Raw genomic sequence first — 27,376 nt, 5'->3', positions numbered from 1 at the left:
TTGTTACGGAATAAATCATCTGTGCTATGTGAGGGTAGAATCATCGATGGGTTGACCAGCCCTGCGCAGAGTCCCTCGTCCACGGAGGTGAATTCACTTCGCTGGTGCAATGTAGAAAGGGAAAAGACCCCCGAAAGCCGCTGAGGTTGACAAATCCCTCCTCATGCGCGGCGTTAAAGATGGCTGAAGAAGGCCGTTGTCCATCCATCGTTCGTTCTTATGGTCCTCTCTCCCCAAGTCAAGTCATCCCTCTAAACTCGCTTAGTGCCCATCAACGCCGGACTCCTCACCTCAATTCGACTCCGTTGCGTTCCCTTTTCCTTTCTCCAATCGGGCAATCGCCTCGGCCAAAACATCCTGGATTTCCTCGACTTCGCTGATGAAGTTCTTGAACCCTCTCGGCAGCGCCAGTCCGTGCTGATCTTCGCCTTCGGGGATGAAGGTTCCAACAGACTTGACCCAGCGGATGTCCTCGCCTGGTGTGACGCTCGCAAACTCACCCATTAGGCTATCCCAGTGGGGGTAATAGTACAGGCCATGCCACTTCGTCTCCACTGGGCCAGGATTCCGATCTTCTCGACCTGGTAGCTCGTCGTAGATGTCTTTGCGCCGAAGTTCGAAGACCCCGTCCGTACTTTTGAATCGCCACCTCAACATGATAAGCTCGGAAACACGTTGTAGTCTCTGCTGGCCGTGTGGGTACTTGGCTCGTCGTTGTGGAAGCGACTTAATGCCGTCAATTGGACGGTCCATCGTGACGTTAGCTTGGAATGATGACATGTGGACTTTTGTTGACTTGTCCGTGCGAAGAGGGAAGGCGTCAAGCGTGATTTGATAGTCTGGCCTCTCAAAATTAATGAGACTGAGTTGAAGTCTTGAGACCGTGTCCCCCAACTCAACCCATCGCTTCTCCCGGCTCTCTGTGTCGTGACGGCCACTTGGGTAGAAAACCGTTTCGAGTCGAAGGATAGTGTTTGGTGATGTTCCTTGGAAGTCAAAGAGCGTACTGTAGTATTCAGTGCGCTCCGAGAATAGCCCCGTTGATTCCAATACGTCTGGAAGATCGGTTACTCTGCCCTGTCGCACGGGAAGACCATTCAAGAGCAGTCTAGCCTGTCCTCTTGTGGCCATGTCGTAGAACTCGTCAAACTGATAATGCTCGGCCCCGTCGCGCGGTTTCAGGAAGCGCAAGAACCCTAGCTCGCCAAAGACGACCCTCATGCGCACGTGCTGCTGAGAAATCCTTAGCCCTTTGAGGGAAGAATCAATCGCTTTCTTGATGGCCTTGCGATCGTCTAGATGAGCCTGACGTCTCTTATGCTCCCATTGGTCCTTGTCTGCCAGTGGAGTTCCGTGCAGAGTCGGCAGGTAAGTGCCGGAAATTGGATCGATGTCTCGAAGTCCAACCCGGTCTCTGAAAATCTCGTGGTCAGGGAGATGTACGAGGTTGATCGCCACAAGCTGATCTCTACTGGCGATCGCCTCTTTGATCAAGTTCGTCATTCTTGTCATGAGAGAGAGAGCGTCTTTTTTGGACTGGGCACCGATCAAGATATGCTGGGGGTCGGATGGTGAAAAGGTGATGCGGCACCCGAATTTGCTTCTGAGTTGATCAAGAATGTCACTGTTCGTCGACTCAAACTCCTCGAGATCCGGTTCCTTCGGCCAGAGAAGAGCAGCTTCAACCGGGTAATCAATCTGCGCCTCACGCAATATCTGATCAAATGCGTTCTGTCGGCTCTGTCGTTCGGCTCGATTTTCAGCTCTGCCGTCCAGTGCCGTGGATTTGGCCCAGATCGGCAATCTGGCCTCTCGGGGCGCCTCCTGGATGTCGCGTTCCCACTGCGCCAGCGCAGCCTTCGTCTCTGCGACCTGATGAGGCTCGCCCCAGACGAAGAGATTTTCATCATCATCTTCTGGTTTTCTTATGAAAGCCCCGAATCTAACCATTATTTCTCGGAGTCTCTGGAGCGGCGATGGTTGAGCCGGTCCCTCAGTCCTCAGCGCCATCGCTTGATGATGCCTCCAGTTCGAAGCAAGCTTGTATTGGCCACTCGGTGGCTGCCCGCCTTCAAACTGAATTCGAGCAGGAGAAAGGACCTTCGAAATTTGCTCTGGCGGGATGCCATGTCTCGTGTTCTGACCAACAGACGCCGTCTGCTGAGGTGGGTAGGAGGTGTCTGCAAAGGAGTCGTTCCGAGGACCACCTGTGAATGTTCTTCCTGGATTGTAGCAGTTTGCTGGTGCCGCATGGAAATCGCCACTCCCCGTGACTATTCCTCGGTCGAACACATCGGCCTGTGCATACGAAAAGACTGAGTCACCAGGCAAGCTTGCCTCCTCCCAACCTACAAAAAGTCAGCAGATTTCAAAGCACCGTGTTGGAACGGTAGACGACAGCATGATGTCTCGGTGGAAACATACGTTCAAGGTCAAGACCCTCACCCTCGTGGCTAGATCGACAAGTTAGCTCCCAAACAAGATGCGCCGACTTCACCTGAACTCACTCGCTCATGATGACAGCTGTTTCTGCTGTTGGGAATGAAAGTAGTTCAACACTCCATATGAGACTGTCGTGGCGAAGGAGGTGTGAGCGACGAGCGAAACTTCTGTGCTCAGAAAACAAAAAGAGTGAAACGCATTGAGCAAGAATGGAAAAGGGCCTTCTCAGCAGTCAAACGAGATGTGAACCCGGCCAGATTAACCAAGCAGCCACGTCGCAGAGCAGCAAAGCGATAAGCTCTAGCACTGCTTTTGCTTTTAAGACCTTGTTGAAGCGAAATCAAATGTGACAAGCCAAGTGGCATGAAGCAAACAAGGGAAGTTTACCGGCCTGCCTCAAAAAACAAAGACAAGCGTGCTCCTGGGATCAAATTTGGTGCAACACGAGCCTTTGGGTAACAAATACAAGAGGTGCGATCATAAAGGAGGCGGTCAGTTTTTGAACATCGACGTTGCTAATCTGATATTAGATTTGGGCAGGGACAGTGCCGGCCTGTTAGCGTGAATTTGTGTCCGTTGAACCGAGGTCAACATGCAGCAAGGACACCATTATTCTGTATGGGACGATGGAAGAGGAATGGAAGAGGAGAATGCCACAGGAACATCGGAGTGTCTTCCTTGTCGTCTACGTCCATTGAGAGGCGAAGTGCATGAAGATGGAACTGGGAACGACGGACGCTGCCATCGCATCTGTGCCAAGATAACCTAGCTGTAAATGGTTAGCTCTGATGCTGAATGGATTATTACCTAATACGCGTCGACGCGTCGACGCGTTTTGGCTTCCGGGGTTGGCAATTCAGAGCCCTCACAACTTCTCAGTCAGGCATCCTGGGAGCAAGATAAATTCCTGAACTACGCAAATTATATACCCCGAAAGCCACTGCTTTTTCACCAATGCCGAAGCCAAAGAGATACTCGACAACAGGGGGCCTTCGACGCGAGGATTCGGACGATGAACTCGGATATGAAGATCACCCCTGGCAATGGATCTATGAAGACGAGAACGGCCACAGCACACCCCAAGAAGATGAGTCCACACCCTCGAAGAAACGCAAGGCGCACGCCCTCAACCCGAAAAGGGCTTCCATCGTGGGAGCGCGCATGGGTTCCTTCGTGGTGCGGATCGGGGATTCGGTGCTGCTGAAATCTCCCGAGGAAGGCAAAGATTGGGTGGGACTGGCGTGCTCGTTCTCCGACACTAACGAAGACGGGGAAGACGAGATGTGTGTGTACATCCAGTGGTTCTGCACGCCGGAGGAGCTGATGTTCGGCAAACGCTCCAAGATCCCCCACGATGTGTTGCCCAATGAATCCTACATCACGACCGACTTCAACATGAACCCACTGACCGCCATAAATGGAAAGGCAACCGTGCTGTCCAAGGAGGCCTTCTTACAGAAATACCCTGGAGGCGAACCCCCGAAGTCTAAGGCGGCCGCGAACCGATATGCTAAGACCATTCTGTGCCGGCGGGGGGTCAAGCAGAGAACAGTACGATTCACCGAGGACTTCGTGTGGGAACAGATCTACAGCGGTCCCGAGGATCTCTTGGACTTGATTGATTGGATCAAAGAGCAGACGAAGGGTCGGAGGAAGCAGACTCTCAAAACCGAGGATGTGGAATACGTGCAGCAGAAGGAGACGGTTGGTGATGAGCCCCGGACTCCTCACAAAAGAAGGAAGACGACAGCGACAATTTCCACTCCGAGGTCTTCGGCAAAGGCCTCTAAATACAGCACGCCAACTCACAAACGGATCATGATTAAAAAGCCTATCGAGATCACTCCTCTGGGCACTCGCGTCCTGTCTCCTTCTCAGTATATGTCGACACCATATTCTCATGCACGTTCGACACTGCACGTTTCTGCCGTCCCGACGTCTCTCCCTTGCCGCTCTAATGAATTCCACACCGTCTATTCTCATCTCTACTCCGCCATCGTGGATGGCTCCGGCGCATGCATCTACATCTCTGGGACACCGGGGACGGGGAAGACGGCCACGGTCCGCGAAGTGGTCGCATCACTCCACGAGGCGGTTCTGAATGAGGAACTCGACGACTTCAACTTCGTCGAAATCAACGGCATGAAGGTCACCGAGCCGCACCAATCGTACTCGCTCCTGTGGGAGGCGCTCAAGGGCGACCGCGTCAGTCCGCATCACGCGCTGAGCCTTCTGGAGCAGGAATTCTCGCACCCCTCGCCACGCCGCATACCGTGCGTCGTGCTGATGGACGAACTCGACCAGCTGGTGACGAAGAATCAAAGCGTCATGTACAACTTCTTCAACTGGCCGGCCATGCGACATTCGCGACTTATCGTTTTGGCTGTCGCCAACACCATGGATCTGCCCGAGCGGACGTTGTCCAACAAGATCAGCTCGAGACTAGGATTGACCAGGATAACGTTCCCGGGCTACACACACACACAGCTGATGGAGATCATATCGTCGAGGTTGGAGGGTGTTCCGGGCAATATCGTTGACAAGGACGCCGTACAGTTTGCAAGCCGCAAAGTCGCCGCCGTCTCCGGCGACGCCAGACGGGCACTCGACATCTGCCGCCGAGCAGTGGAAATCGCCGAACAGTCTCAGGAAAAGCAGAATGCGGCGTCTGGAGATATCAACGATGACGACGTCACAGCAACCACCCCGAGCCGCAGAGGAAGGAATGTCCCGAAGGACAAGGTAAATGGCGGTGGGCAGGAAGAAGCGGCGCCGAAGCGACTGGCAAGGGTGACAATCGCAACGATCAAACAAGCGATCAACGAGGCCACGTCGTCTCCGGTCGCGCAGCACCTGCGCTCCCTCCCACTGGCCTCGAAGCTTCTCCTCGCGGCGATATCTGCACTCAGTCGCCGCACGGGCGTCGCCGAATCCACCATGGGAGACATTACCGTCGAGGCGAAGCGCATCATGGATGTCGCGGACAACAGTTCCATCCAGGACTTCTTGCACGCGGACGACACAGTCGGAAAGAGCACTTCTACTTCCACCTCCACCTCCACGTCTGTCATGCCCCGGATTCTGGCGTTGGGAGGGGCCGCGATGGCGTTAGTGGAGGCGGGTGTCATCGCGATGGAAATGAGAGGGAAGGGCGAAAGAGCGGGAAAAGTCCGACTGCGAGTGGGAGAGGAAGAAGTCACGAGCGCGTTGATGGGCGACCCTGAAGTCAAGGGACTGGGGTTTTGAAAAAAGAAAAAGAAGCTTGATATCGAGCCCATGAACTGTCTGTGGGCATGCTCCGTACATGGTATACCATCATGTACCATTATCGTATGTGCAAACAACATTACTACTATCAGACTTTTTCAATAGCACCTGGTGATTACACCGTGATCAACATCTTCAAGGCGTTGTGCTCCGCAGCGGCTTTGAAAGTAGTATACGCCTTGTCCATGTCCGTGAACGGAAATTCGTGCGTGATCAACTGTCCCGGGTTAATGCTGCCCGCGGCGAAGAGCTTCAGCAGCATCGGCGTGGTGACGGTGTCGACGAGCCTAGTGGTCAGCGAGATGTTGTGCACCCACAACTTCTCGATCTTCAGTTCGCAACTCTTGCCGTGCACGCCGACGTTGGCGATGGTCCCGCCCGGCGCCACGAGATCCTGAGCCATTTCCAGCGTCTCGGGCACGCCGACGGCTTCCATCACCGTGTCGCAACCGATGTTGTCCGTCAGCTTCATGACCGTTTCCAGGGGTGACGCCTCGGCGCTGTTCACGGTGTAGTGAGCCCCGAAATACTTTGCGACTTTGAGACGGTTGGGGTCCCGGTCGATCATGATGATCAGACTCGGCGAGTAGAGCCTGGAGGTCATCAGCGCCGCAAGGCCCACGGGACCCGCGCCGACAATGGCGACAGTCGACCCGGGCTGGACTTTGCCATTCTGCACCCCGCACTCGAGTCCCGTGGGAAAGATGTCGGACAGCATGACCAGCGCCTTTTCATCCACGCCTTTGGGGACGTGGTGTAGGCCACTGTCAGCGAACGGGATGCGGACATATTCGGCCTGCGTTCCGTCGATGGTGTTTCCGAGGATCCATCCTGCACTTACGCAGTGGCTGGGCATCCCTCTCCGGCAGTAGTTGCAAGTGGCACAGCTGGAAATGCAGTTGATGAGGACACGATCTCCCTTCTTGAACCGCGAGACTCCTGGACCTGGCTCCTCGACAACGCCAACACCTGCATTCGTTAGCTCTGGGGGGTTTTCCATGGCCTGACGACGCCCTACCTTCATGTCCAAGGACACGGCCAGGCGTACACGTCGGGACGTCCCCCTTCAAGATGTGTGTGTCGGTCCCACAGATCGTTGTATAGACGACTGCGAGCATGATCAGCTGCTGTCCATCACACATCAAAGAGGCTGGGTTTCACCTTTCACTATGGCATCGGAGGCCTCCTGGATCTTGGGAACAGGACGATCTTCCAAGCCGCACTGGCCAGGGCCTCTGTAGACAAGTGCCTTCATCATGGAGGATATGTATCGAACCCTCGGAGCTGTTTTGAGAGTTGTTCTAAACGTTCCAATGCCGCTTCTTCGCACGACGGTGGCGAGCATCCTCAATTGGGCACAGGGGCTTTATGTATCTCTGAGACCTGATGAAGAGGGGAAATGGCCAACGTATCTTATGGCTTCGGTGAAGAGGAAAGTCTCGTTGTTCAGATGTTATGTTGTGCTTACCAGGACCTATTGGGTCGCATGTTCCTCACACCACTCGTGTTTTGGACCTAGTGCAGTATCGGATGATTGGCTTTTTGGCCTGTGCGGAACCGCTGAGCGATCGATCTCTTCCCCCTCATTTTTGCTTCCCTCGGTGCGTAAGGGGAGCCTGCACCAGGTCAGCTCCAAATTGGGGCGGTTTGAGGTTGTTGCGATGCCGAAAGGATTCTCTCGAGATGGACGAAGTACAAGTTGCGGCACCGAGTTGGACGAGGGTCAAAGGAGGTACGGGAGGCTTGCCTCTCGCTTCCCCGCAATCTGGTCTGTAGTCCGCAGTAGCTGCTACGGCGGATCATTTGACAGTCCTGTGCCGTAACGAGTGTAATAAACGGTATCTCGTACATGTTTATTACGGACTTCATTACGTCATTCTCAGCCTCATTTTCAACCTCCCCCTGATAGAGACATTTTCAATTTTTTTCAATGGTCATCTGAGTTATTCGACTCTTACTTGCTTGTCTTATCTCGACATCACGAGACTGGGATGTGCTCATTTTCTTCCACCACAAGCAAGTGCAGGCTCATCACTTTACCGGCAGAGAACATACACAAAGTGAAAGGACAGGTCCGCCCAGCACCCTTTCAGTGACGGACACAACAAGAGAGCAGAGTGGACAATGATCAGAAACATGTACATGCCAGCAGCACTCAGCCTCTCCCCAGGATCCATCCCAGGGCTCTGTGCATGTCCCTCACCATCAGGTGAATACACTACAGAATGTATCGGAAGGACGGATGATAGTCCTGGATGTCCTCGAGGGTCTTCGAGAGGTTAGGATCCGTCGTCCCAGCCTCGGCGTGTTCTAGCACCTCCCTGTCCCTCTTGTTGTTCAGCCACCGCATCCAGAACCAGCAGTACACAGTAGACAGCAGCGCCAGGATCTCAAAAGCCAGTACAATCGAGTGGCCCTTGATGTACTGTGGGGGATCAGTGTAGATGTGCGAACCGAGGATGGCGAAGCACTGTCCAACAATCTCCGCCGTACCCCAGGTAGTGGCGCGCTTAGTGAAGCCTCCGGTGTTGATGTTCATCCAGGCCCCCATCAGCGTCACACTGGGAAACGTGCCCATCGTGATCAGGCATGTCGCGAAGATCTTGACCTTGACATTGTGCACTGCGATCAAGATCACATATCCGGCAATGCTGGTAGATATGAGACCCAGAAGGAACACCCCCTTGAGGTTGAGTCGGTCAGAGGCGATGTTCACCACGATCAGTGTGACGAAGGCGCAGGCATATGGGATGATTGAGAAGAGCTGCGTCTGGACTGAAGACCTGTCAGCAGGGTCCTAAAGTGTTGGATAATGAACTTACCAGTTGAGTATCCAAACTCGACGATGAAGCTTGGCAAAAAGGCACTGATGGAAGCCAACGCCAGAGAAACCCCGGCGCTGATGAACCAGAAAGGTACAATCTTGGGATCTTTCAGGGCCAGCCACATCTGCTTCCACTTGAACCCGGCGTGTTCTACATTGTATGTCTTCATGCGGTTGATTGCCAGATCGATCTCATTGTCGGTGAAGATCCAGTGCTTTTTCTTCAATTGGTCCGGGGACGGCGGCAACAGTATCCAACAGGCAAGGCCGACGAAGATACCGGCGCATCCTTCGATGATGAATAGCCAGTACCAGGACGGTTTGCCGAGAGCGCCATCCAGGTTCTTTTGGATCGCATAGGCAATCAGACCGCTGAAGCCTCCGGCAATTGTGGCAGCGGAATAAAAGACGCCTTTGCCCCAGGTCAGATCTCCGCCACTAGCGCTTGAGAAGCAAATAGCACGAAGAAAGACATACCGGATCGTGTTGCCATTTCATTCCTTTTGTACCACATGCTGATATAGAGGGTCAGGGCTTGCAGGAAGGCCGAGGCGAAACCGAAGATGATTCGCAGGGCTAGAACGGTGCCGGCGTTTTTGGCGGCTGCCATGCAGCAGGAGAGCGTGGCGAAGAGAATGACACAACCTCCAATTTGCCGGTGAGGTTTGAAATAGCGGACGGACAAACTCGCGGGCAAAATGGAGACGATGTACCCGACATCTTCGTGGCGTTGGTCAGCAATTCACTCGCTAAACTAATCATTATACAGGGGAGACTGACAGTAGAGGGAGATGGCGTTGTAGAACTGTGCATTGCTGATGTGCAGGTCTTTCTGGAAACCCATGACTCGAGCATTGCCAATGTTCCCTCGATCCTGTCCTGCGTCAACCAAACACGCTTCAACTGGGCAAGGGGTGGCTGCGGTATGCCAGACAAGGAACGGGAAACACACCCACTGGTTCACCAGGAAGACCATCGAGGTCAAGCCCACGATCAACAAATCAGCTTTGAACACCAGCTTGCGCTCAGCTTGAGTCTTCTTGGGTGCCGTTTTCGGATCCTCGTATACGAATCCATGGATCTCTTTGGTGCTGGCGTCTGGAGCCTGATGCTCGACTTGGATCTCTTCCTTGCCTTCGAACTTCTCTACGGACGAAGCCATTGTTGCTTGGGCCACACCCTATGCGATCTCGACTTGCAAACACTTCGAGCCACACAAGAAGACTATTCGACACAGAGATAGTAATGTTTCTTTGGTCACATCACGAAGTTGGGGAATGGAGATGGCACAGGTATCTTTTTATGCTCCCAATTGTGTCAATCCCCAGATATCCCCCAAGGTTTGAGTCGGCGGAACAGTGCCTCGTATTTGGCGGAATGCCAAAAGAGCGCGGGGACCCGTGGCAATCATGCGGCTGGAGGACGGGGATGGCTAGATTGTCCTTCCTTCTTGGCCCTCAGCCCACAGACTTCGGTTCCCGGACAGACTCCTCCCCTCTTGCCCCAGAGGCGCTTGATGCAGGCGTCTCGCATATTTCCCATCCCGTCGTAAAGCTCCACTCACACTACGCCCAAAGGAGCAATTTCCACGACAACTGCATATAGCGGGGAACCTTTAGCACTCGTTCGAGAGCATCGCTTCTGACACCGAGACATCCCTGGACAATGTCCCAAAGGAAAGGGGCGGAACCGAGCACGTCAGAGTCGGAATTCCCGACATTGTTATTAACCCAGACTGCACAGGTGTCGAGAGTCTCCGGGAACGGAGCAGATGGGGCGAAACAAGGGCAGGAAGGAAAGTCCGAGTGCAGATGGCTGCTTTATTTGGGAATGTCTTGCGAGTCTTTCGATGACAAGGTAGGTGTATATATTGGTGCACGGTGCGCCGTATCGAGAAGTATATGCTTCGACTTCCATGTGCGGTCGCAGGCAAGTTTTCCACGCAGACAAAATCAACCCGTTTTTCAACCCCTTTGCGAGACTGCGACGGTGAAAATCCGTGATCAGGCCTCAAGATGCCGAACGCACTGTCAATGAAGCCCCCGGGATGCTACCGGGACAAGGAAAGCGAGCTGGCTATGCGTATTAAGAAGCCCTTCACGGTCGCGGTGGTGGGCGATCTGATTCAGATGGTGCCCTTCGCGAACCGCGACGACCCGGACATCCAGGCGCTAGTTGAGGTGATGCAGAAGGCGGACATAACGCTGGCCAACAACGAGAACACGATCGTGAACCGGCTCACGTTCCGCGGGCCGATCTCACACATGGAGGCGCCCGCCGAGATCGCCGACGACTGGGCGGCGATGGGAATCGCCATGGTGTCCAAGGCGAACAACCACACGTTCGACAACGGCGAGGCCGGCCTGATCCAGAACTTTGAGCAGCTCTCCCGCGTCGGCATCGCTTATGTGGGAACCGACTACAATCTAACGGAGGCAAGACTCGCTCGGTTTCGCACCCTGCCGAAAGGGACGGTCGGTTTCGCCGGCGCCTACGCCGAGGTCGAGGATTATTCTCAACTCTACGGCCTGCCGCGCGGAGACCCGGTGGTCGTGACCGAAGAGCAGCTGCAGCAACTGTACGCCATGGAAGAGTCTCTCTACGAGCGGGGAAAAGAAGTTCCCAACCCAATCGACCGAGACACAAAACGCGCAGAGGGCAGCCTTCTCCTCTTCGGCCGGGTGTTCCAGTTGGCAACCACAATCGATGCGGTCACGGAAGAGGCTGCTTCCATCAAAAAACGGCTGGAGCACCACTTGAACTCGAAGGGGCCCATCACGTCGAAGAACAACTCGTTGAGACTCAAGGTCTACCAAGGCGTGACCGAGGCCCAGATGGCCCAGCTTCGCAAGATCGCTGGTGACGAGGGTAGCGGGCCGACGCTGGACGCGTTCGACGTGCACTTCAAGGTGACGCCGGGGCCGGGCGAGCTGACGTACGATATGGACACGGTGGACGAGCGCGAGATCTTACGCGAGGTGCGTACGGGCAAGCAGTTCTCGGACTTCGCGGCGTTCACGATCCACTGGCACCAGAACCGCTTCTCGTTCCAGAAGTACTCGTTCGACCACTACCCGGCGGAATTCCAGGTCAAGCTCGCCCACGAGGTCATCGACAACGGCGCTGACCTCTTCTTCGCCCACGGCGTGCACACGCTCAAGGGCGTCGAGATTTATAAAGGAAAGCCCATATTCTACGGCGTCAACAACTTCGTGTTCCAGAACCAGCGGTTCCGCTCGTGGCGCGACGACGCCGAACGCCAGCCCGCGACCATGACCGGCCCCGTCGTCGGCGACGGCGAGATCAACGAGTCCCGCTGGGCCTGGCTGCAGCGGCCCGAGAATTTCGAGGCCATCCTGGCCACCAGCTCCTACGAGGACGGCAGGTTGGTGGAAGTGCTCATATACCCCGTCGACCTGGGCCTGCATCGACCGGGCTCAGAGGTGGGCACGCCGCGCCGCCCGTCGCCGGAGATGGCGCAGAGCATTCTCGAGCAGATGGTGGAGTATTCGAAGCCGTTTGGGACGAAGATCTCGATCGAGAACGGCGTGGGAGTCATCCGCATATCCTCGTAGTAGTGGTGGAGGTCCTCATGGCTCTTGGCTGTCCAAGGGTTGTGTGATTCCACGTTGCAGCTCTTCGTTCAACGCTTTTTGGTCCTGTATTCTCCCAACGCTAGCCCTAAGCTGACATGATACATGGACCAGTTGGCACCAAGGGGGCACCTGATCTACATAGAACAATCCTCTCTAAACCGTCTCTAGAGCTCTACATGTGTAGCTCCAAAGCATAAAGCCTGCCATGTTCGTATCGAGGAATGGATTCAGCTAGTTAACTCGCCACCTTTTACGCGCCTTTTTCGTACATTCATCCGAAAGATACATATCACTCACTCCCGAAACTCCATTGCTCCCCAGAAAATCAGCTCACGACTGTTCACTAGCTCACACACAAACCCCACAATTGGAGCCCTGTCGACATAACAGTTCCAAGACCTCGGTTGACATTGGCAGGATTTGCTAAGTGGGAAAAGTGCCAGAGTGCCGGACTGAATGACTGGCCGACTGCCTCGAGCTCGCCACACATGACACATGGGTATGTATGTACCGAGTACTAAAAGTATAATATGCAAGTGTCGTGGCAATTACCCCTTTCGGCCCGTCTGGATTCGATCGGACGTCTCAGGGATGATATCACGACGTCGGCTGATGCCTCAGGTCGAATACTGTAATGGAACCTGCATCCTTGCTCCTCCCTCCCCCCTCACGCCGTGTTTCTGCCAGGGGTTTTGTGCTCAAGATGTGTAATTGTAATGGTAACAGTATACCATGCCATACCGGGGATATTGAGCGTTCCCTCTCCTGGTTCGGCAGATGTTGTGGGTGGATATGGGCGGCCGAAGAGTGGACGAGAGTCGCTCTCGCGAGCGACCGCTTCTCGGGCGGTCGAGCCAGAGAGGCACGGCCCCGACGGAGCGAATACGTGGATCTTGATATGGGCGCAGAGGTTGGTATTCTCAGCGGGTGCGGGAGAGGACGGACTTATATGATACGATGGTCTGCGCCCTCTTGCCATTTATACAGCGAAGCAGCTCCCTTGGATGCCCGCCAGTCATGCCGACGACATCGACGATGAAAGGGAAGATCCCGCCTGTCTTCTACGTCGGCGGGGAGTACATACGGGACGAGGAAGGGACGCACATGAGCGGGCAAATGTGCGTGCGACACTACGGCGGCGGCGACGACGGGGGCAACAACGACGCCCCTGATCGGCCGGCAGTCATCTTCATCCACGGCGCCGCGCAGACGGGGACACACTTTGAAGTCACCCCCGACGGCCGGCCGGGGCTGGCGCTCCTGCAGGCCCGGCAGCAGCAGCAGCAGCAGCAGCAGCAGGACGATAATGGGTGGCCGTGCTACGTGGTCGACCTGGTCGGCGTGGGCCGGTCGCGGTACCACCACGGCGACATGGGCCCCCTGAAGCACTACACCGTCGAGCAGCTGCAGGCGGTGTTCACGGCGCCGGACCCTGATGCCTGGCCGACAGCATCACTGCACAGGCAGTGGCCCGGCACGGGCAGGATGGGCGACGCGCACTTCGACGCCTTTTACGCCAGCCAAGTCGGCCACAACGCCGACTACAAGGCCATGGAACAGTGGGTGCGCAAGGCGGCGCGGGCGCTCCTGACCAAGACGGGGCCGGCGTACCTGGTCACGCACTCCCAGTCGGGTCCGCTGGGGTGGCACATCGCCGACGAATGCCCCGACATGGTCAAGGGGATCGTGGCGCTGGAGCCGCACGGCCCGCCGTTCGAGCCTCCGGACGTGGCGCCGTTCAACAAACGACCAGGTATGGTCGGGACGCTGCTGCATCCGTTCGGGGCCACGACGACGCCGCTGCACTTCGCGCCCGCGCTGGCCGCCGACGCCACGCAGCTCAGCTACGAGCGGTGTGGTCCTGAGGCGGTGTGTCGCCAGACACGGCCGCCACGACAGCTCGTCAATCTCACCTCCATCCCCGTCCTGCTCGTCACCGCCGAGGCCTCCTACCACGCCGCGTACGACCACCTGACGGCCGACTTCCTCCGTGACGCGGGCGTGCCCGTTGAACACGTCTATCTTGCCGACAGGGGCATCAGGGGGAACGGCCACTTGATGGCCATCGAGGCGAACAACGAGGAGATCCAGAAGTTCATCAATCAATGGCTGGTAAAGACGGAAGGAAATCGACGAGGGGAAGCTTGAAAGGGAAAAAAAAGAAATGTAAAAGCGTTTGCTGGGTGGTCTGGCTCCGGCGGGCACCTGGAGAAATATATGCACACATACATCATTCGATATACCCTTGGGTAGTCATGTCGTTGAATCGGTTATGTCCCCAACGAACATAGTCTCCTGAGGACAAGGTAACTCATCCTACTACAATCTTGCTCTCCATGCCCCACAAAGCCATCATCCGGTGTGCCTCTTCTCTCTGTCCCTCGTGTGCACCCAGCCACGACACGATCTTCAGAGAGAAGCCTGTGCGCAACGCGTCGCCGCAGTAAGGGTGCCGCCAGTTCTGGTACCAGGCGGCCATCAGGACCGAGGACGAGTGGCGTTCGATCTCGAAACGGTAGCGCGAGATGGGCGACATCGTCCCGTCACAGGAGAGGGACTGGCTGCATTCTTCCAGATACATCAGCACCGAGTAGACGATCACCATCATTGAGTTGTACAGTGAGACCGTCTTGGCGGTCAACGTGTCAGGAAATATACCTGGTTGTTCGGTAAGCGGCGAGGTCGTGACTGAGTCGACGGCATCCGGTGTCAGGTTTGCAGCCAGCTGAGCAAAAAGGGCGCCGGTATTTTGGGTGAAATGCCACCACCAATTTTGAAGGCGTTGAAGAAGAACGAGGGTCTCCCTTTCCAGCACCTGCCGCTCAGACTCGTCGAGATACGCAATCCTGTGCATGGAGTCCCGGAAGTCGCCACCAGGGGCCAAGGGGAGCTTCATTTGGTGAGGAACGGCGAGGAGGATGTCGATCAAAAGCTCGTAGGGGATCTTGGTGCTGTCGGTGAAGGGCACTTCACACCATTCTTGCGAAGCGAAGCTGCAAGGGTCGTTCCAGAGAAGAGCCTTGAAAGCCTAGAAGAGTCGCATTAGAGGTTACTCACGTAGACCAAAAGACTGATACGAACCGCATATGTGCGAAGAGACCTAAACATGGCGTGATCCTGGCCGGCACGGTAATAATCCGGACCTTGAGCCTCGACCATGGTGACAGCCGCCGCGAGGTGGTGAGCCCAAGCGTCAAGGGACGTCCGCTTCATCGTTTCGAAGTAGAGAAACATCATCGGCACTGATATGTCCGGGCTGGTTGACGTTGACTTGTGCATTAATGAACTTGAGCTGGTGTGAGTGCTACCTTGTATAAGACCACGGTGGCTCTCAAGACCGGCGAGATACCAGCGCACCGCCTCGACCTCGGCGCTCTTGTTGTGCTGGGCCACGGCAAAGTATATCAAGCTGGCAGCTCGTATAGAAAACCGTACAGACGGGGTTTGTGTGTTTGATGACAGGCTGGGAAGGGCAAACACCCACGATCGGGGCCGGTTCGGATTGACTCCCAGCCTGGAACTCGTGCTCATTTCGACAAACTTCTCCACCAAACATTGTTCGAAGTAGTTTCTGTTGTCGAGGACATCCATGATGACGAGTGAGAAGTTTGGGTCCGGTGAATGACTTTCCTGCGCGGCAGCATCCAACGCCCACGTGGACGGAGATGCATCTGAGCCAACGGAGAAATCACCTTCGGTGGCAGGACTGGCACCGCTGGCTTCTGTGAATATGACGCTATTATTATCAGTCATGGTGGAGTGAGGCGTGGTCGATTCTCCGTCGGGGCCTCGAGATATGGTTCGTCGTTTCTTGCGTGGACGACTGACTTTGGCTGACATATCGAGAATGATGGGTCCTTGTATAGGACCCGAGCAAGGAAGTCCAAAGCGGGCGCATTGTCGACAATACTCTGGCCTGCCGTCACACTGCAAGACATAGACGTCGTCAATCGGGCGCCGGCAACAAAGAAAGAGCGTCAATCCTATTGACTGACCTTTACGTGGCGCTGTATACACTGTGAGCAGCCCTTGCTTCTAGGGGTCCTGGAGAGCGTGGGCATTGTGACGGATGAGCTGCAGATAGACACCACAGAGTATGAAGAAATAAACGGGCTGCACAGACGAATCTAATGCCATAGGAATCAAGTGACTGTGGAAATATTGGCAACAGTGCATGAAGGTTGCTGGAAAAATATCAACTCCCCGTGTTGAAGGATGGGCACTGGCCTTGCAACACCACAGTTGGAGAGCAGCAGTCCTCAGCTAGTTTGGCTCCCCCTCAACGCAGACGGGGGCGGTCGGGTTCCGGGGTGCAGAAGCCAGAGAAAGGGTGGGTTGGTGGCTAGTGGGCTCACTAGGGTTACCAGGCTTTAAGCGAGAGCCTAGAAGCCGAAGATTTGTGCATGGAGAGTTTATGCGAGTTTGTTGAAGGCTGGCTGGCCGGCACCAGTTATGCTTGCAGGCTACAAATACAAAGTTAGGCCATAGGTTCCTCGCATATAGGAGGTCGATGATACGTACTCGGTACACGTGTGAGCTGTGAGCGACACCGTTTTCAACCTCACCAGTGCGAACAGATATTGCATCTTCAGACCGCTCTCGAACACCTTCAATACTGACCGCCAGGAGATATTCGAACTGTTGCCGCCATTATCGTTCTTTGAATCTTCTTCAGATAGACGTGAAAACCATGTAGCTATCACCATTAGAGGTAGCATTGGAGCAGCTGAGAGGGGTCTTCATCCTGCGAATATCCTGCGAATAACGTACTAAGCGGCTGACCATTGTCGATGGTAATCGGAGAGAAGATTGCTTCTGAAAAGAGGTTTGGTGCACAACATCCTCATAAGAAGCTGACTTTCCTCCACGTACTCGGCACCAGTTGAATTGCGCATCCCAGTCTGATTTTCCTTGCCCTGTAGTAACGACCGTAGGAAGCCTATTGTATCGACAACCTAGGCTTCCAGTGTATGCCATGGCTATGATAAGATTCCCTGGCGAGTCATGGCGTCTGTTGATTCCCTGGTGGTGGTCGAAAAAGGAGTTGCCATGATTGCTTCTTTGTGATTCATCTGAGCGCCTACGTGGTTTCAGAAAGATCTAAGCAGCTGCATCTTGAGATTGTTGCATGTCCAGTGGCGCATGTAGGAGCCTTTCCAACCGGCGTGTCAAGAAAGGAAGCATTGAGCGGGAAATTGGCCACGACGATTGCACCTGTTGTTGTGGGCCCTGCTTTGAACCCTTCGACTTGTCGAGCCCGAGACTTTAAGACCAAAACTGGCACGTAACTCACTACCAACATTATTAAATAGTAAGTCAGACAATGCTTCCAAATGTGTTAGCGTGGCAAGCCGAAGTGTCTCAGCGCCAGTCAACCCGCAACTGAGATCAACGGTTTCAAATAAAGCCATGATATATCCAGGTCCCAGTCCAGAGACTGGGTACTGTAGAAATGAAGTCTTGGCACCCTGGCAAACGGGGATTTAGAGATCGACGGGACTCTTGCGTAGGCAACAGAGCGCCTAGCTAGCCGGAAGACCTTTGCCCCAATTGCATTGATCCAGGCAGAGCTTGCCAGGGCAGCTTGACGACGGTCTTGGATACTTCTCTGAAGCCTGGCGTGGAAAGGTCCTCGGCACAGGATGAGTGAGCATGGACGTCGGTGGGGGCCAAGGGGCACTGAAGTCTACAGGTCAGGGCCATCAAAGGCGCCCGGTCAGGCCGGCAATTTCAGGATGGCGGCGGTGTACCTCGAATGCTCCTTGACAAGCAAACTGGTCAAGGTCGACGACTTGCGGTTTTGCCATACTTGGGGGGCGGAGTAATTGCACAGAAACGCAACTCTAGGGGCAAGCAAATGTACATTTCATGCAAGAGCGGGTCGGTCTTGGCAATGTCTTGGCCAATCACCCTTTCTGCTTTTCTCTTTTTCTGTTCTCGAGCTCATTCCTGTCCGTGTCTAGTTGATCTCGACCTCCGACTGACCAACCTCTAGGCTTCTTGTTACAAAGCATGATACTCTCTTTCTGTCCTCAGTTTGTCCCTTGCAGCGTGCTTGCACTCTGACTGAGATTCTGCATCATTATGTGGACCATTCACGGGACGAATGAGCTGCGAGCACCGTATGTCAGCAGCCGGGTCTTTGCTGTGATAGGCCATCGTGAGGCTGCAGGCGTGCGGAGAGATTCTGTTCTTGTTTACATTCCGCGAGCTCACGATTATGAAGCTGGCAATGACGCTACTTCGTCCAGCCCGTCGCCATCGGTGGCAGCCCAAGCCTCAACCGCCCTCGTGGAAGCAGATTCATCGATCTCGAGCTGCTAATCAACCAGGTGTGATTCGTTGCTTTGCTCGCCGGACCATGATGAAATCCCCCGATTTCCTTTTTTGGAAGCGTTGCACGAGCTGAAATTAGGCAATGCGGGCTGTGAGTGCGCGTTGTTGCTGTGTTCTAAGAACCCCTTGAGACAAGAACAAGACAACTAATCCCTCGGACCTTGCATGCCGTGGCTTGTCTTATTCAGAGCTTTCCGATCTGGAGCTGAGCTTCGTCGAAATGTCCTCGGCTGGTAGATATTTAAAATGCAGGATCCGTCGAAAGTCTCTCTTTTTCCCTTCCTCAGCATCCAGGACGGTCTGTAAGCACCTCAGCCAAATCTTTCCCCCGTGAGCTTCTCCCCGTGTCAGTCAAGATGCCGTCGACTATGTCCGTCAAAGCCCTATCGTTCTTCGCCGCGTTGGGCGTTGCGAATGCTCTGCGTCCCAACACCACGTCTATCTGCGACTACTATACTCCTCTCATTCTCGGGAAAGAAAACACACCCGCAAATCAGCAGGAGCTCATGGCCTTGATCACCCATACCTTCATTCTGGGCAACTACACTACCCCCAACGTTGGCATCGCGGTGAGCGGGATTGCAGGTCCCAGGACTTACGAAAACCACGATGTCAACCTTCTGCCGTACTTCACCGGTGGATACTACTCCACCAACGTAAATGGAAAGCCCGTTGCCCTGAATTGGCTTGATGATGGAGGAGCGGGAGCACTGCTCGCCAACAAACCGGCCAACTCTACGACCTCGAACCAATAGTACGTACTTGAAACCACTTGCGACCCTACAATGCTTACCTTTGACTGTGCAGCCGACTTCTCACGCACGTCTATCAGTACTTTGGCGATTTCTATGGATGCTCCCAGCAGGGAGGCCCCGATTTCCCCCATTATCAGGGCGTCGCCAGCATGTACGAGGTGCACAAGTAGGTGTCCCTCCTCATGCTTACTCAATAATAGAGCACTGACATTGTCAAGGTTCATGGACCCTAACATCTGGGAATCGGGCTATTTTAACGAACAGATTGTGCTGGCCGGACAGTCGATCGGATTCGAAGAGCCAGATGTCAACTTCACCCGCGACGCTCTCGATCAGACCTTTACTTATCGCTGCATCCCTCCAGCCACCGTGATCCCTCCATCGGCAGGTCCTCAGTTGCAGACCATCTGTACCGATGAGTATAGCTGCCCCCTTGCCGCGAATGCCAACTGTTCTGCCTACCCAGACGATGGTGTCGTCCCTTATCCCAAGATTGCAAATGTTACGCTTTTGCAGGGGGTCCCTAAGGAGAATGACACTATTGGGTTGAGCAGCACATCCTCCTCTTCTCCTGCCAGCGCATCGGCTACCGCTAGTGGGTCAGCAGCAACCCCCAGTACTTCTAGCACCAACGCAGCTACTTACACTTTGGCTGCAGGAAACCCAATGCTAGCAGTTGGGGGCATAGTGGCCCTTCTGGGCATGACTCTCCTGTGAGAGGTGGCGGTTGGGGAGACTGGTAATTTTTGAGAGGCTGTATTGGAATGGAGAGAGAATGGGAGAATTGAAGCAAAATTTAGGGGCTAGTGTAGATAGACACGGAAGGAGAACGTCCTGGTGAGGAGGCATCTACGTAATTGTGACCATGATTGCGGCACTCGAGAGACAGGAAACAGAAGGCATCCTCCTGTATCAATCACGACGACGGGTTGACCAGGTATCAATGACCTTTCAATGGAATGAGTGACCTCTCTGCCTCTCTTGTATACTTACTGCTCGTATAGGAAAGGTGCAGGAGGTAACCTGTCTTGGCATCTTTTAAATCCGTCCGAAGAGCTGCCGAAGTCCCTCCAGATTTTTGGAGATTTTCTGCGCTGCGTAGAATTTAGCTTCTGTTTGCAAGGTGCGACGTTTGGTTGGGGACCAGCAGTGAAGCTCTAAGTTCAATGTCGAAAACAAAACGTCGCCATAGTGGCACGTCTTCAAGAGAGCCCGGGCAGCATACAGACAAACCTTCTTTAGTCGACGACTTACGGAAAACGATCCAACGCCGCTACCAATTCGCAGATACGGCAGATGTCAAAGAGAAGGATAAGAAGAGCCGCAATAATGATCACGAAACTGTGACGGAACGAGGTAAAAAGCGTGATCGCAATGGCAAGATCCTCACCCAGAGACACCAGGACAATGTCCAGCAGGACGAGGCCATTCACGGAGAAGCGGGGGAATCAGGGGATGATGTCCTGGAACAGGAAATGAAGGCCCTTGGTGGAACATCCGAGGATCTGGAACTCCTCGCAGATGCAGACTCTGAGTCGGAGGTTGAAGGGACCACCCCCGAAGCGGATCTGGACAAACTCGACAAGGGAATGAGAAATATCCTTAAAGAGATCGCCCTCGCCCAAGGAGAAGGCAGTGACCATGAGGGTGCTTCAAGCGACTCAGACGGAGATGAGGCAGATGGCAATATCTTGTCTCCTGAGGGCCAGGGCCCGACTGCTGCCCCAGAGCGACAGGTGGGTAAGAACGGGCGGGTCATGAAATCGCAACTTATCTGCGAACCAAAGCCGGACTGGTACAACAGCCCTGACCCAGATGTCGACCGAACGAGCCCTCCCAAACACACTGTTTCTAAAGAGTCGATCGAGGAACTCTACGAATATGCAAAGGCTCTTCTTGACGAGGACAATAACAGCTTCAAAGAGTCGCAGCAGTCCTCGTCCGCCAATGCTTTCTACAATACCGTCATCTCATCAGGAACTCTGTCGGACAAGATATCAGCCCTGACCTTGGCCGTGCAAGATTCGCCTATCCACAACACCAAAGCACTCGAAACCTTGATTGGCCTGGCCCGAAAGCGCAGCCGGTCTCAGGCTATTGATGTTCTCCGAGCGCTCAAAGACCTTTTCGCTCAGGGTTCACTTCTTCCCTCGTCAAGAAAGCTCTTCGCTTTCCAAGCCCAGCCTGCGATCCCGTTTGTGATTTCGAGACCATGGAAAAGAGGGAACAAGCTGCCCCGTGGCCTTGAACAAAGACATCTGGTGTCGTGGGCCTTTGAGAGCTGGCTGAAAGAGCAGTACTTTGAAGTGCTCAAGATCCTCGAGGGATGGTGCAATGACGAGATTGAGTTCTCCAAGGCTCGCGCCGTCAGCTATGTTTTCGAGCTGCTCAAGGAAAGGCCAGAACAGGAGTCAAACCTACTGCGCCTCCTCATCAACAAGTTGGGCGATCCTGTGAAAAAGATTGCTTCTCAAGCTTCTTATTCGCTGATGCAGTTGCTGATAGCTCATCCTGCCATGAAGATGGTCGTTGTGTCCGCCATCGCGACAGATTTCGTCTTCAGACCGGGACAAACCCTACACGGGAAATACTACGCTGTAGTCACCCTCAATCAGACAGCATTGAGTGCGAAGGAGGAAGATGTGGCGACGAAGCTGCTCGACATATATTTTGGACTGTTCACCGACCTCTTGAAAACAGATAAAGGATCCGCAAAGACCGAAGTTGACACGAAGGTCGTGGAAAGCAAAGGTCGCAGGAGAAAGAACAAAAAACCCGAAAAGGAGAGGGGCCAGTCCCAGACTGAGGAACTTCGTGAGAAGCTCATCTCCGCCATCCTCACAGGCGTCAATCGGGCATACCCTTACACCAGCAACAGTGCCAGCAGCAACACAGCCTTCTCCGACCATCTCGACACGCTCTTCAAAATCACCCACTCGGCGAACTTCAACACGAGCATCCAATCCCTCATGCTCATTCAACAAATCTCCCATTCTTCCCAACACAAAGCCTCAAGCGACCGCTTCTACCGTGCCTTGTACGAATCCCTTCTCGATCAGCGCCTCATCACCGCGTCAAAGCAGCAACTCTACCTGAATCTGCTTCATCGTGCTCTCAAGGCTGATTTAAGCGTGAAGAGGGTCAAGGCATTTGTCAAACGCCTTGTGCAAGTCCTGAGTCTACATGAGCCGCCATTCATCTGTGGTGCTTTTTTCCTGATCCAAGATCTGGAGAAGACGTTTCCTGCACTGAAGGCCTTGACGGATGAACCCGAAGACCATGACGAAGACGATGTTGAGGTGTTCCGGGATGTTGTCGATGAAGACGATGCGAACGCCCCCAATGCAACGGCAACGAATGGTATCTCCGAATCGGAGCAGTCGCAGCGTGGACATGTCTACGATGCCCACAAACGCGCCCCAGAACATGCCAACGCCGACAATACGTGCCTCTGGGAACTTCTGCCATTTCTCGCCCACTTCCATCCTTCTGTGTCTGTCAGCGCCGACCACGTCTTGCGCCACCAAAACCTGCCTGGGAAACCTGACCTCAATTTACACACGCTGTCGCACTTTCTCGACCGCTTTGTGTACCGCAACCCGAAGCTGTCAAGCTCTGGTCTCCGAGGCAGTAGCATCATGCAACCCATGGCGACGGACAATTCGCAAGCTGTGCTGATTGCCGGAACAGTGCATGGAAAGACGGAGGTCCCGGTGAACAGCGAGCAATTCCGGCTGAAGAGGAGCGAAGAGGTGGCTGCCGAGGATGTCTTCTTCCACCAATACTTCACGAGCTTGAAGGGCAAGGCTGAGAAGAGGGACAAACAGAAGACAAAGGAGAAGAAGCGGCGCGATGCCGACGAGGTGGACGAGTCCGACGCCGACGAGGATGAGATTTGGAAGGCCATGATGCAGAGTGCGCCGGACCTGGAGGGCGACGAATTCGAGGACGACGACGACGTGGACCTCGATATGGCGGATTTGGAGTCGGATGAAGGAGGAGATGTCGACGATGAAGACATGAGCGGGCTCGAAAACGAGGACGAGGACCAAGATGATAATGATGATGACGACGGTGAAGGCGTTGACATCGATCCCGCTTTCTTCGACGAGGACGACGACGATCTCATGATGGACGGGGTTGACGCTGACGGCGGGTCCGACTTCGCGGGCTTCGACGAGGACGCCGCGGCAGCACAACCTGCGTCGGCGAAGAGGGCGAAGAAGAGCAGCAAGCAGAGGCAGCAGCAAGATGATGATCGCAACAATGAAAGCCGCAGCAAGAATCCCAAGAAGGCCGCCAGGTCGAAGCTGAAGAATCTACCCACCTTCGCTTCCGTGGAGGATTATGCGAAGATGCTCGAGGACGACGACGACAATGAGGATCTGTAGATCCCAGAGGGGTGGGGGGGCACGTGCTCCCTTATAATAGGTGTGCAGTCCTATAATGCCATCACCCATTTGCTATTGCGAGCGTGTATGCAAGCAAGCAAGCAAGCACGCAAGATAGATAGATAGATAGGTAAATACCCCCTCAAATGTCACGGAGTAGGTTCGGCGTAGCAGCAATTCGTATGTCCGGGACCATACCACGATGTGAGTAGACGGCGGTGCGAGGCGAGGCGAGGCCGAGGCGTTGCGTTGCGTCGCAATATATTACATTCCGTTACCTTGCACTCCATCGCACCCACTTCAATCACATTACGTACATTACTGTTGTTGGCTTTTCAGAGACTATTGTAGATTTGGGGGCCCCCGGGGTTTTCACTAAACTACTGAACATTTCGACATTTCTTGTTCTTGTTGTTCTCTATATTGCTGGTCGTTTCAAAACATGGTCGTATTTTCTTTCTTCCCATGCGCGCGCGACGTTGTTCGTGTACGGTACAACAGCAGAGAGAGAGATATATGTATATATGTATATACATCACCCCCCTCAAATTCCTAGAGTTTCGGTTTCCCGCTTTGGTTTTGCTGAATCATACTAACGAGCGAAAGAGGGGCTTTGAGAGGCTTTGAGAGGTTTTCCAATTGACATCGACAGCGGTCCAGGCGTCGACGGATCTGGTTTCTGTACTCCCCTTTCTCTCTCGCACTTCAAAAGGAGAGGAGAGAATGATGGGAAATCTGCGATTGGCCCTTGGATTTGCTCCGTCCGAAAACATCCACCAGGAGGGTAGACGACAGAAAGGCTGGGATGAATTAGACCGAGTTGTCGGCGCAGGTGAAGACGCCTCGGACGTTGCCGTTCTCGTAATCCAGGACAATGCTGTCGACAGAGGCCTAATTGGGATTTCATGTTAGTCACGTTCTTTTTTCTTCGTGGATGGGCGCACAAAGCACCCAAATGTGGCCGACTGAACGACTCTCCTAAGAAAAAGGAACCGGCTCGACAGGGGTTGATTACTCACATAAGTGCCGACGCCCAAGAAATAGAAGCCCACGATAATGATGAAGATGTTCATCAGGAACCCAATCCATCCGCGGATGCCCCTCTTCTTCCAAAATCCCGGTCCCAGATCCGCGTGTCGCATCCGCATGTACGCAACCCCCCAAAAGATCCAGCCAAAGAAGGAGTCGAACAAACTGCTCATCAGGGAAAGGAGGTCGGCGAAGAAAGGGATGACTTCGGCGATGATGAAGGCCAAGATCCACGTCGCCCCCAGGATGGCCGCCCAGGACACCCAGCCCACGACGGTGTGCGAGCTCTTGTGCCTCGTGCCGTCAAAGAGGCGGAAAAACACAAAGCGGGCCGAAACGGAGGCGTACAGAACACCGAGGAAAATGAGCGTCGGGATCATAAACGAGAAGGAGACCTTCTTGTATATGTCGTTGCCCAGGCTGCCGAATGCAGGCGCCGTATTGTATTGGGTGCCGGTATAGCCATAGACTGGGACAAAGCGTGTTAGCATTTGATCACAACTTTTGGGGTTGTGAGTAATGAAATGGGCTTGATAAAAGGTACTAGTTGTCTAACGCCTAGACTTACCAATGCCGCCAACGAGGCTGAACAGAATGATTTCGCAGATGGTGACCAGCCACAGCGCCTTGCGGAAATCGTAAGGGTTCTTCATCTCGGCAATGAAGCTAGGCAGTGTGATTTGTCCGATGAATGTGTAGCTGATGTTCAGAAAAGCGTTCATCCCCGAAACAAACGTCGTGCCAGCCATTGGCACCGCGAGAACAAGAGGCTCGCCGCCCAACTTCACACCCAAAGCGTTGACGTGGTTGGGATCCGGATTGTAGCCTGCTGTGCCATGCTTCCCTTCGGCGCCAGCGAAGGCAGCAGCGAGAATGACGCTGACGAAGGTGAAGAAGGCAGAAAACGCGGCAAGTTTCGACAAGGCACTAAAAGTGCGCGGCATGGAACAAACCCAGGAAACAACGGCGCCAATGGCCGCAAAGCCGACGGTGCAAACGGTGTGGCCTTCATCAAAAGTTAGGATAGACACAAAACTTGCGATTGTCAGAATACGCACCACTCATGGTGTTTAGATAGCGTGAAATGGTGAGGACATGGAGGCCTTGGATGAAGGTGTTGTTCAAAATGAACATAACGGCCGTAAAGTACCACGCCCATCTCGAGTTCCAGAACAGCATCTGTCCAATGTCACAGACATCTCTAGTCTCAGGGTGCCGGAGACAGAACTCCCAGACCACCAGAGACGTGTAGAGGACGAATGCGGCTTGCACAACCGTGAGGATGATACCCGGCACCAAGCCGAGAACCGAGTACGAATACGGGAATGACATGATGGCCAAGCAGATATACTCGGAGAAGAGCAAAGCGGCCGTCTATTTTTCCGTCAGTCTCTACTGAATCAAGTGTTGGCGCAAACTCTGAACAACCTTTTGCCATGAGCAAGTCCGATACTTGATGGCATCATTGGCCTCCATTGCGACCAGCTTGCCATATTCGTCATCAGACGCCGAGGTATCGGGCAGAGAACCTAGCCTTGGAGGCGGACCGATTCTGCTCATCTTGCGACCTTGGACCATGGTGGAATTGCGCCTTGCTTCTACATCGACGGCTTCATCAGGCTTGAGGACGTTCCCCTCGCCAAAGCCGGACTCCTTCTTTTCATACGTGTCGGACATTTTGGCGTCAGTGGCCATTCCAGTGCCAGTTCAGAGAGGTTGAAGAACGGTTTCAATGAAATGGATCAACGCCACTTGATCGCACGAATGACCCGTATAAAACAGGTGAAATACAAAGAATCAGAACTGAGACGATCTGTCGCCTGCATGTGATTTTTTGGGGGAGATATCAGTTGCAGAGAGGGCAAAGAAGGTCCAAAAATCTCTTCCACTTTTGAGAGAAGAACGACAAGAGGGCAAAAGCGCCCGTTAAAGAGGGACATGCTCTTTTAAGGCACAAGAACCAAGCTTGTAACGTTAACGTAAGACGAACAGAAAAGCTTAGGCAAAGAGTCAAGGATGGGGGGGCACACGGCACAGCTGTCAAGCAGCACGAGGCCAAAGTATGGAGACGAACCCCTGTGTATTGTCCTGGGCGTCCCCAGCGTGTAGGGGTCACAGACGCCAGAAAGCATGGTGACGACACAGACGTGGTAGTTGTGGGAAAGGCTGGCGATCGATCCTCCAAGCAGAGCGAATGGCGAAAGCCACAGCAACACCGGGACCCAGTGATGATCGGCAAGGATCTCTCGTGAGGTTAAGCGGGAGGAGATTCAAGGCCTTATAAGAGGCCAAGCAGCGCGGGATGCGGGACGAAGAGGGCACAGGGGACCCAATGAGGAAGAGGAGAGGAGAAAGCTTTTCGGTCGGTTGTAGGGCCAGCCGTTCGCCGTCAGCAGAGATTGCAGCGTACGAGGTAGGTATGGCCCAACCCTTGCGCCACTATGACTCTGGTGGGGATCATTGCCGTCAGCCGAGAAGGAGGTGGTGATGAAAGAGGAGGTTGTGGCGGTGGTGGCGGGGCAGTGGGAATGCACACGGGAGAAAATGGATCCCGAGAGGAGCATAGAGCACACATTGAAGCATTATGATTTGAAATGAAAATATCAGTTCACCCAAGGGAAGAAAAGCTGAAGTGAAGGACAAAACTGCGCCGGATGGTGAAAAATTGATGAGAATGTTGATTATTAAGTTCTTGCGTCATCCAAGTGTTTCCGTAGTTAGGTAACTACACGGAGT

General features: G+C 54.1%; 10 protein-coding genes across 10 annotated transcripts; 5 read left to right on the top strand and 5 right to left on the bottom strand.

Moving 5' to 3' along the window:
* Positions 1 to 291: 291 nt before the first annotated feature.
* Positions 292 to 2,515, bottom strand: AYL99_08117 (hypothetical protein; the record flags this gene model as incomplete). The annotated part of the gene is made up of 3 exons (XM_018839625.1): positions 292 to 2,348; positions 2,425 to 2,453; positions 2,508 to 2,515. The coding sequence occupies 3 exons, from the start codon at positions 2,513 to 2,515 to the stop codon at positions 292 to 294; spliced, it is 2,094 nt and encodes a 697-aa protein (XP_018690746.1).
* An 881-nt stretch (positions 2,516 to 3,396) lies between these two features.
* On the top strand, positions 3,397 to 5,688 carry AYL99_08116 (origin recognition complex subunit 1; the record flags this gene model as incomplete). The annotated part of the gene is made up of 1 exon (XM_018839624.1): positions 3,397 to 5,688. The coding sequence occupies one exon, from the start codon at positions 3,397 to 3,399 to the stop codon at positions 5,686 to 5,688; it is 2,292 nt and encodes a 763-aa protein (XP_018690745.1).
* A 136-nt stretch (positions 5,689 to 5,824) lies between these two features.
* AYL99_08115 (hypothetical protein) lies at positions 5,825 to 6,964 on the bottom strand (the record flags this gene model as incomplete). Its single annotated transcript, XM_018839623.1, has 3 exons — positions 5,825 to 6,678; positions 6,728 to 6,817; positions 6,871 to 6,964. The coding sequence occupies 3 exons, from the start codon at positions 6,962 to 6,964 to the stop codon at positions 5,825 to 5,827; spliced, it is 1,038 nt and encodes a 345-aa protein (XP_018690744.1).
* Positions 6,965 to 7,927: 963 nt separating this feature from the next.
* On the bottom strand, positions 7,928 to 9,695 carry AYL99_08114 (hypothetical protein; the record flags this gene model as incomplete). The annotated part of the gene is made up of 5 exons (XM_018839622.1): positions 7,928 to 8,484; positions 8,532 to 8,945; positions 9,011 to 9,253; positions 9,314 to 9,407; positions 9,486 to 9,695. The coding sequence occupies 5 exons, from the start codon at positions 9,693 to 9,695 to the stop codon at positions 7,928 to 7,930; spliced, it is 1,518 nt and encodes a 505-aa protein (XP_018690743.1).
* Positions 9,696 to 10,548: 853 nt separating this feature from the next.
* AYL99_08113 (hypothetical protein) lies at positions 10,549 to 12,108 on the top strand (the record flags this gene model as incomplete). The annotated part of the gene is made up of 1 exon (XM_018839621.1): positions 10,549 to 12,108. The coding sequence occupies one exon, from the start codon at positions 10,549 to 10,551 to the stop codon at positions 12,106 to 12,108; it is 1,560 nt and encodes a 519-aa protein (XP_018690742.1).
* A 1,038-nt stretch (positions 12,109 to 13,146) lies between these two features.
* On the top strand, positions 13,147 to 14,277 carry AYL99_08112 (hypothetical protein; the record flags this gene model as incomplete). Its single annotated transcript, XM_018839620.1, has 1 exon — positions 13,147 to 14,277. One exon carries the CDS (start codon positions 13,147 to 13,149, stop codon positions 14,275 to 14,277), a length of 1,131 nt encoding a protein of 376 aa, XP_018690741.1.
* A 163-nt stretch (positions 14,278 to 14,440) lies between these two features.
* AYL99_08111 (hypothetical protein) lies at positions 14,441 to 15,882 on the bottom strand (the record flags this gene model as incomplete). The annotated part of the gene is made up of 2 exons (XM_018839619.1): positions 14,441 to 15,157; positions 15,211 to 15,882. The coding sequence occupies 2 exons, from the start codon at positions 15,880 to 15,882 to the stop codon at positions 14,441 to 14,443; spliced, it is 1,389 nt and encodes a 462-aa protein (XP_018690740.1).
* Positions 15,883 to 18,821: 2,939 nt separating this feature from the next.
* On the top strand, positions 18,822 to 19,937 carry AYL99_08110 (hypothetical protein; the record flags this gene model as incomplete). Its single annotated transcript, XM_018839618.1, has 3 exons — positions 18,822 to 19,219; positions 19,273 to 19,386; positions 19,439 to 19,937. 3 exons carry the CDS (start codon positions 18,822 to 18,824, stop codon positions 19,935 to 19,937), a joined length of 1,011 nt encoding a protein of 336 aa, XP_018690739.1.
* Positions 19,938 to 20,386: 449 nt separating this feature from the next.
* Positions 20,387 to 23,611, top strand: AYL99_08109 (hypothetical protein; the record flags this gene model as incomplete). Its single annotated transcript, XM_018839617.1, has 1 exon — positions 20,387 to 23,611. One exon carries the CDS (start codon positions 20,387 to 20,389, stop codon positions 23,609 to 23,611), a length of 3,225 nt encoding a protein of 1,074 aa, XP_018690738.1.
* Positions 23,612 to 24,421: 810 nt separating this feature from the next.
* AYL99_08108 (hypothetical protein) lies at positions 24,422 to 26,317 on the bottom strand (the record flags this gene model as incomplete). The annotated part of the gene is made up of 5 exons (XM_018839616.1): positions 24,422 to 24,502; positions 24,631 to 25,109; positions 25,209 to 25,646; positions 25,699 to 26,014; positions 26,069 to 26,317. 5 exons carry the CDS (start codon positions 26,315 to 26,317, stop codon positions 24,422 to 24,424), a joined length of 1,563 nt encoding a protein of 520 aa, XP_018690737.1.
* Positions 26,318 to 27,376: the final 1,059 nt, after the last annotated feature.

This window comes from Fonsecaea erecta, assembly GCF_001651985.1.
Source record: "Fonsecaea erecta strain CBS 125763 chromosome Unknown Scaff7, whole genome shotgun sequence".
Classification (NCBI taxonomy): Eukaryota; Fungi; Ascomycota; class Eurotiomycetes; order Chaetothyriales; family Herpotrichiellaceae; genus Fonsecaea; species Fonsecaea erecta.
Note: the sequence above shows the minus strand (reverse complement) of the source record. Positions and strands in the feature narration are given on the sequence as shown.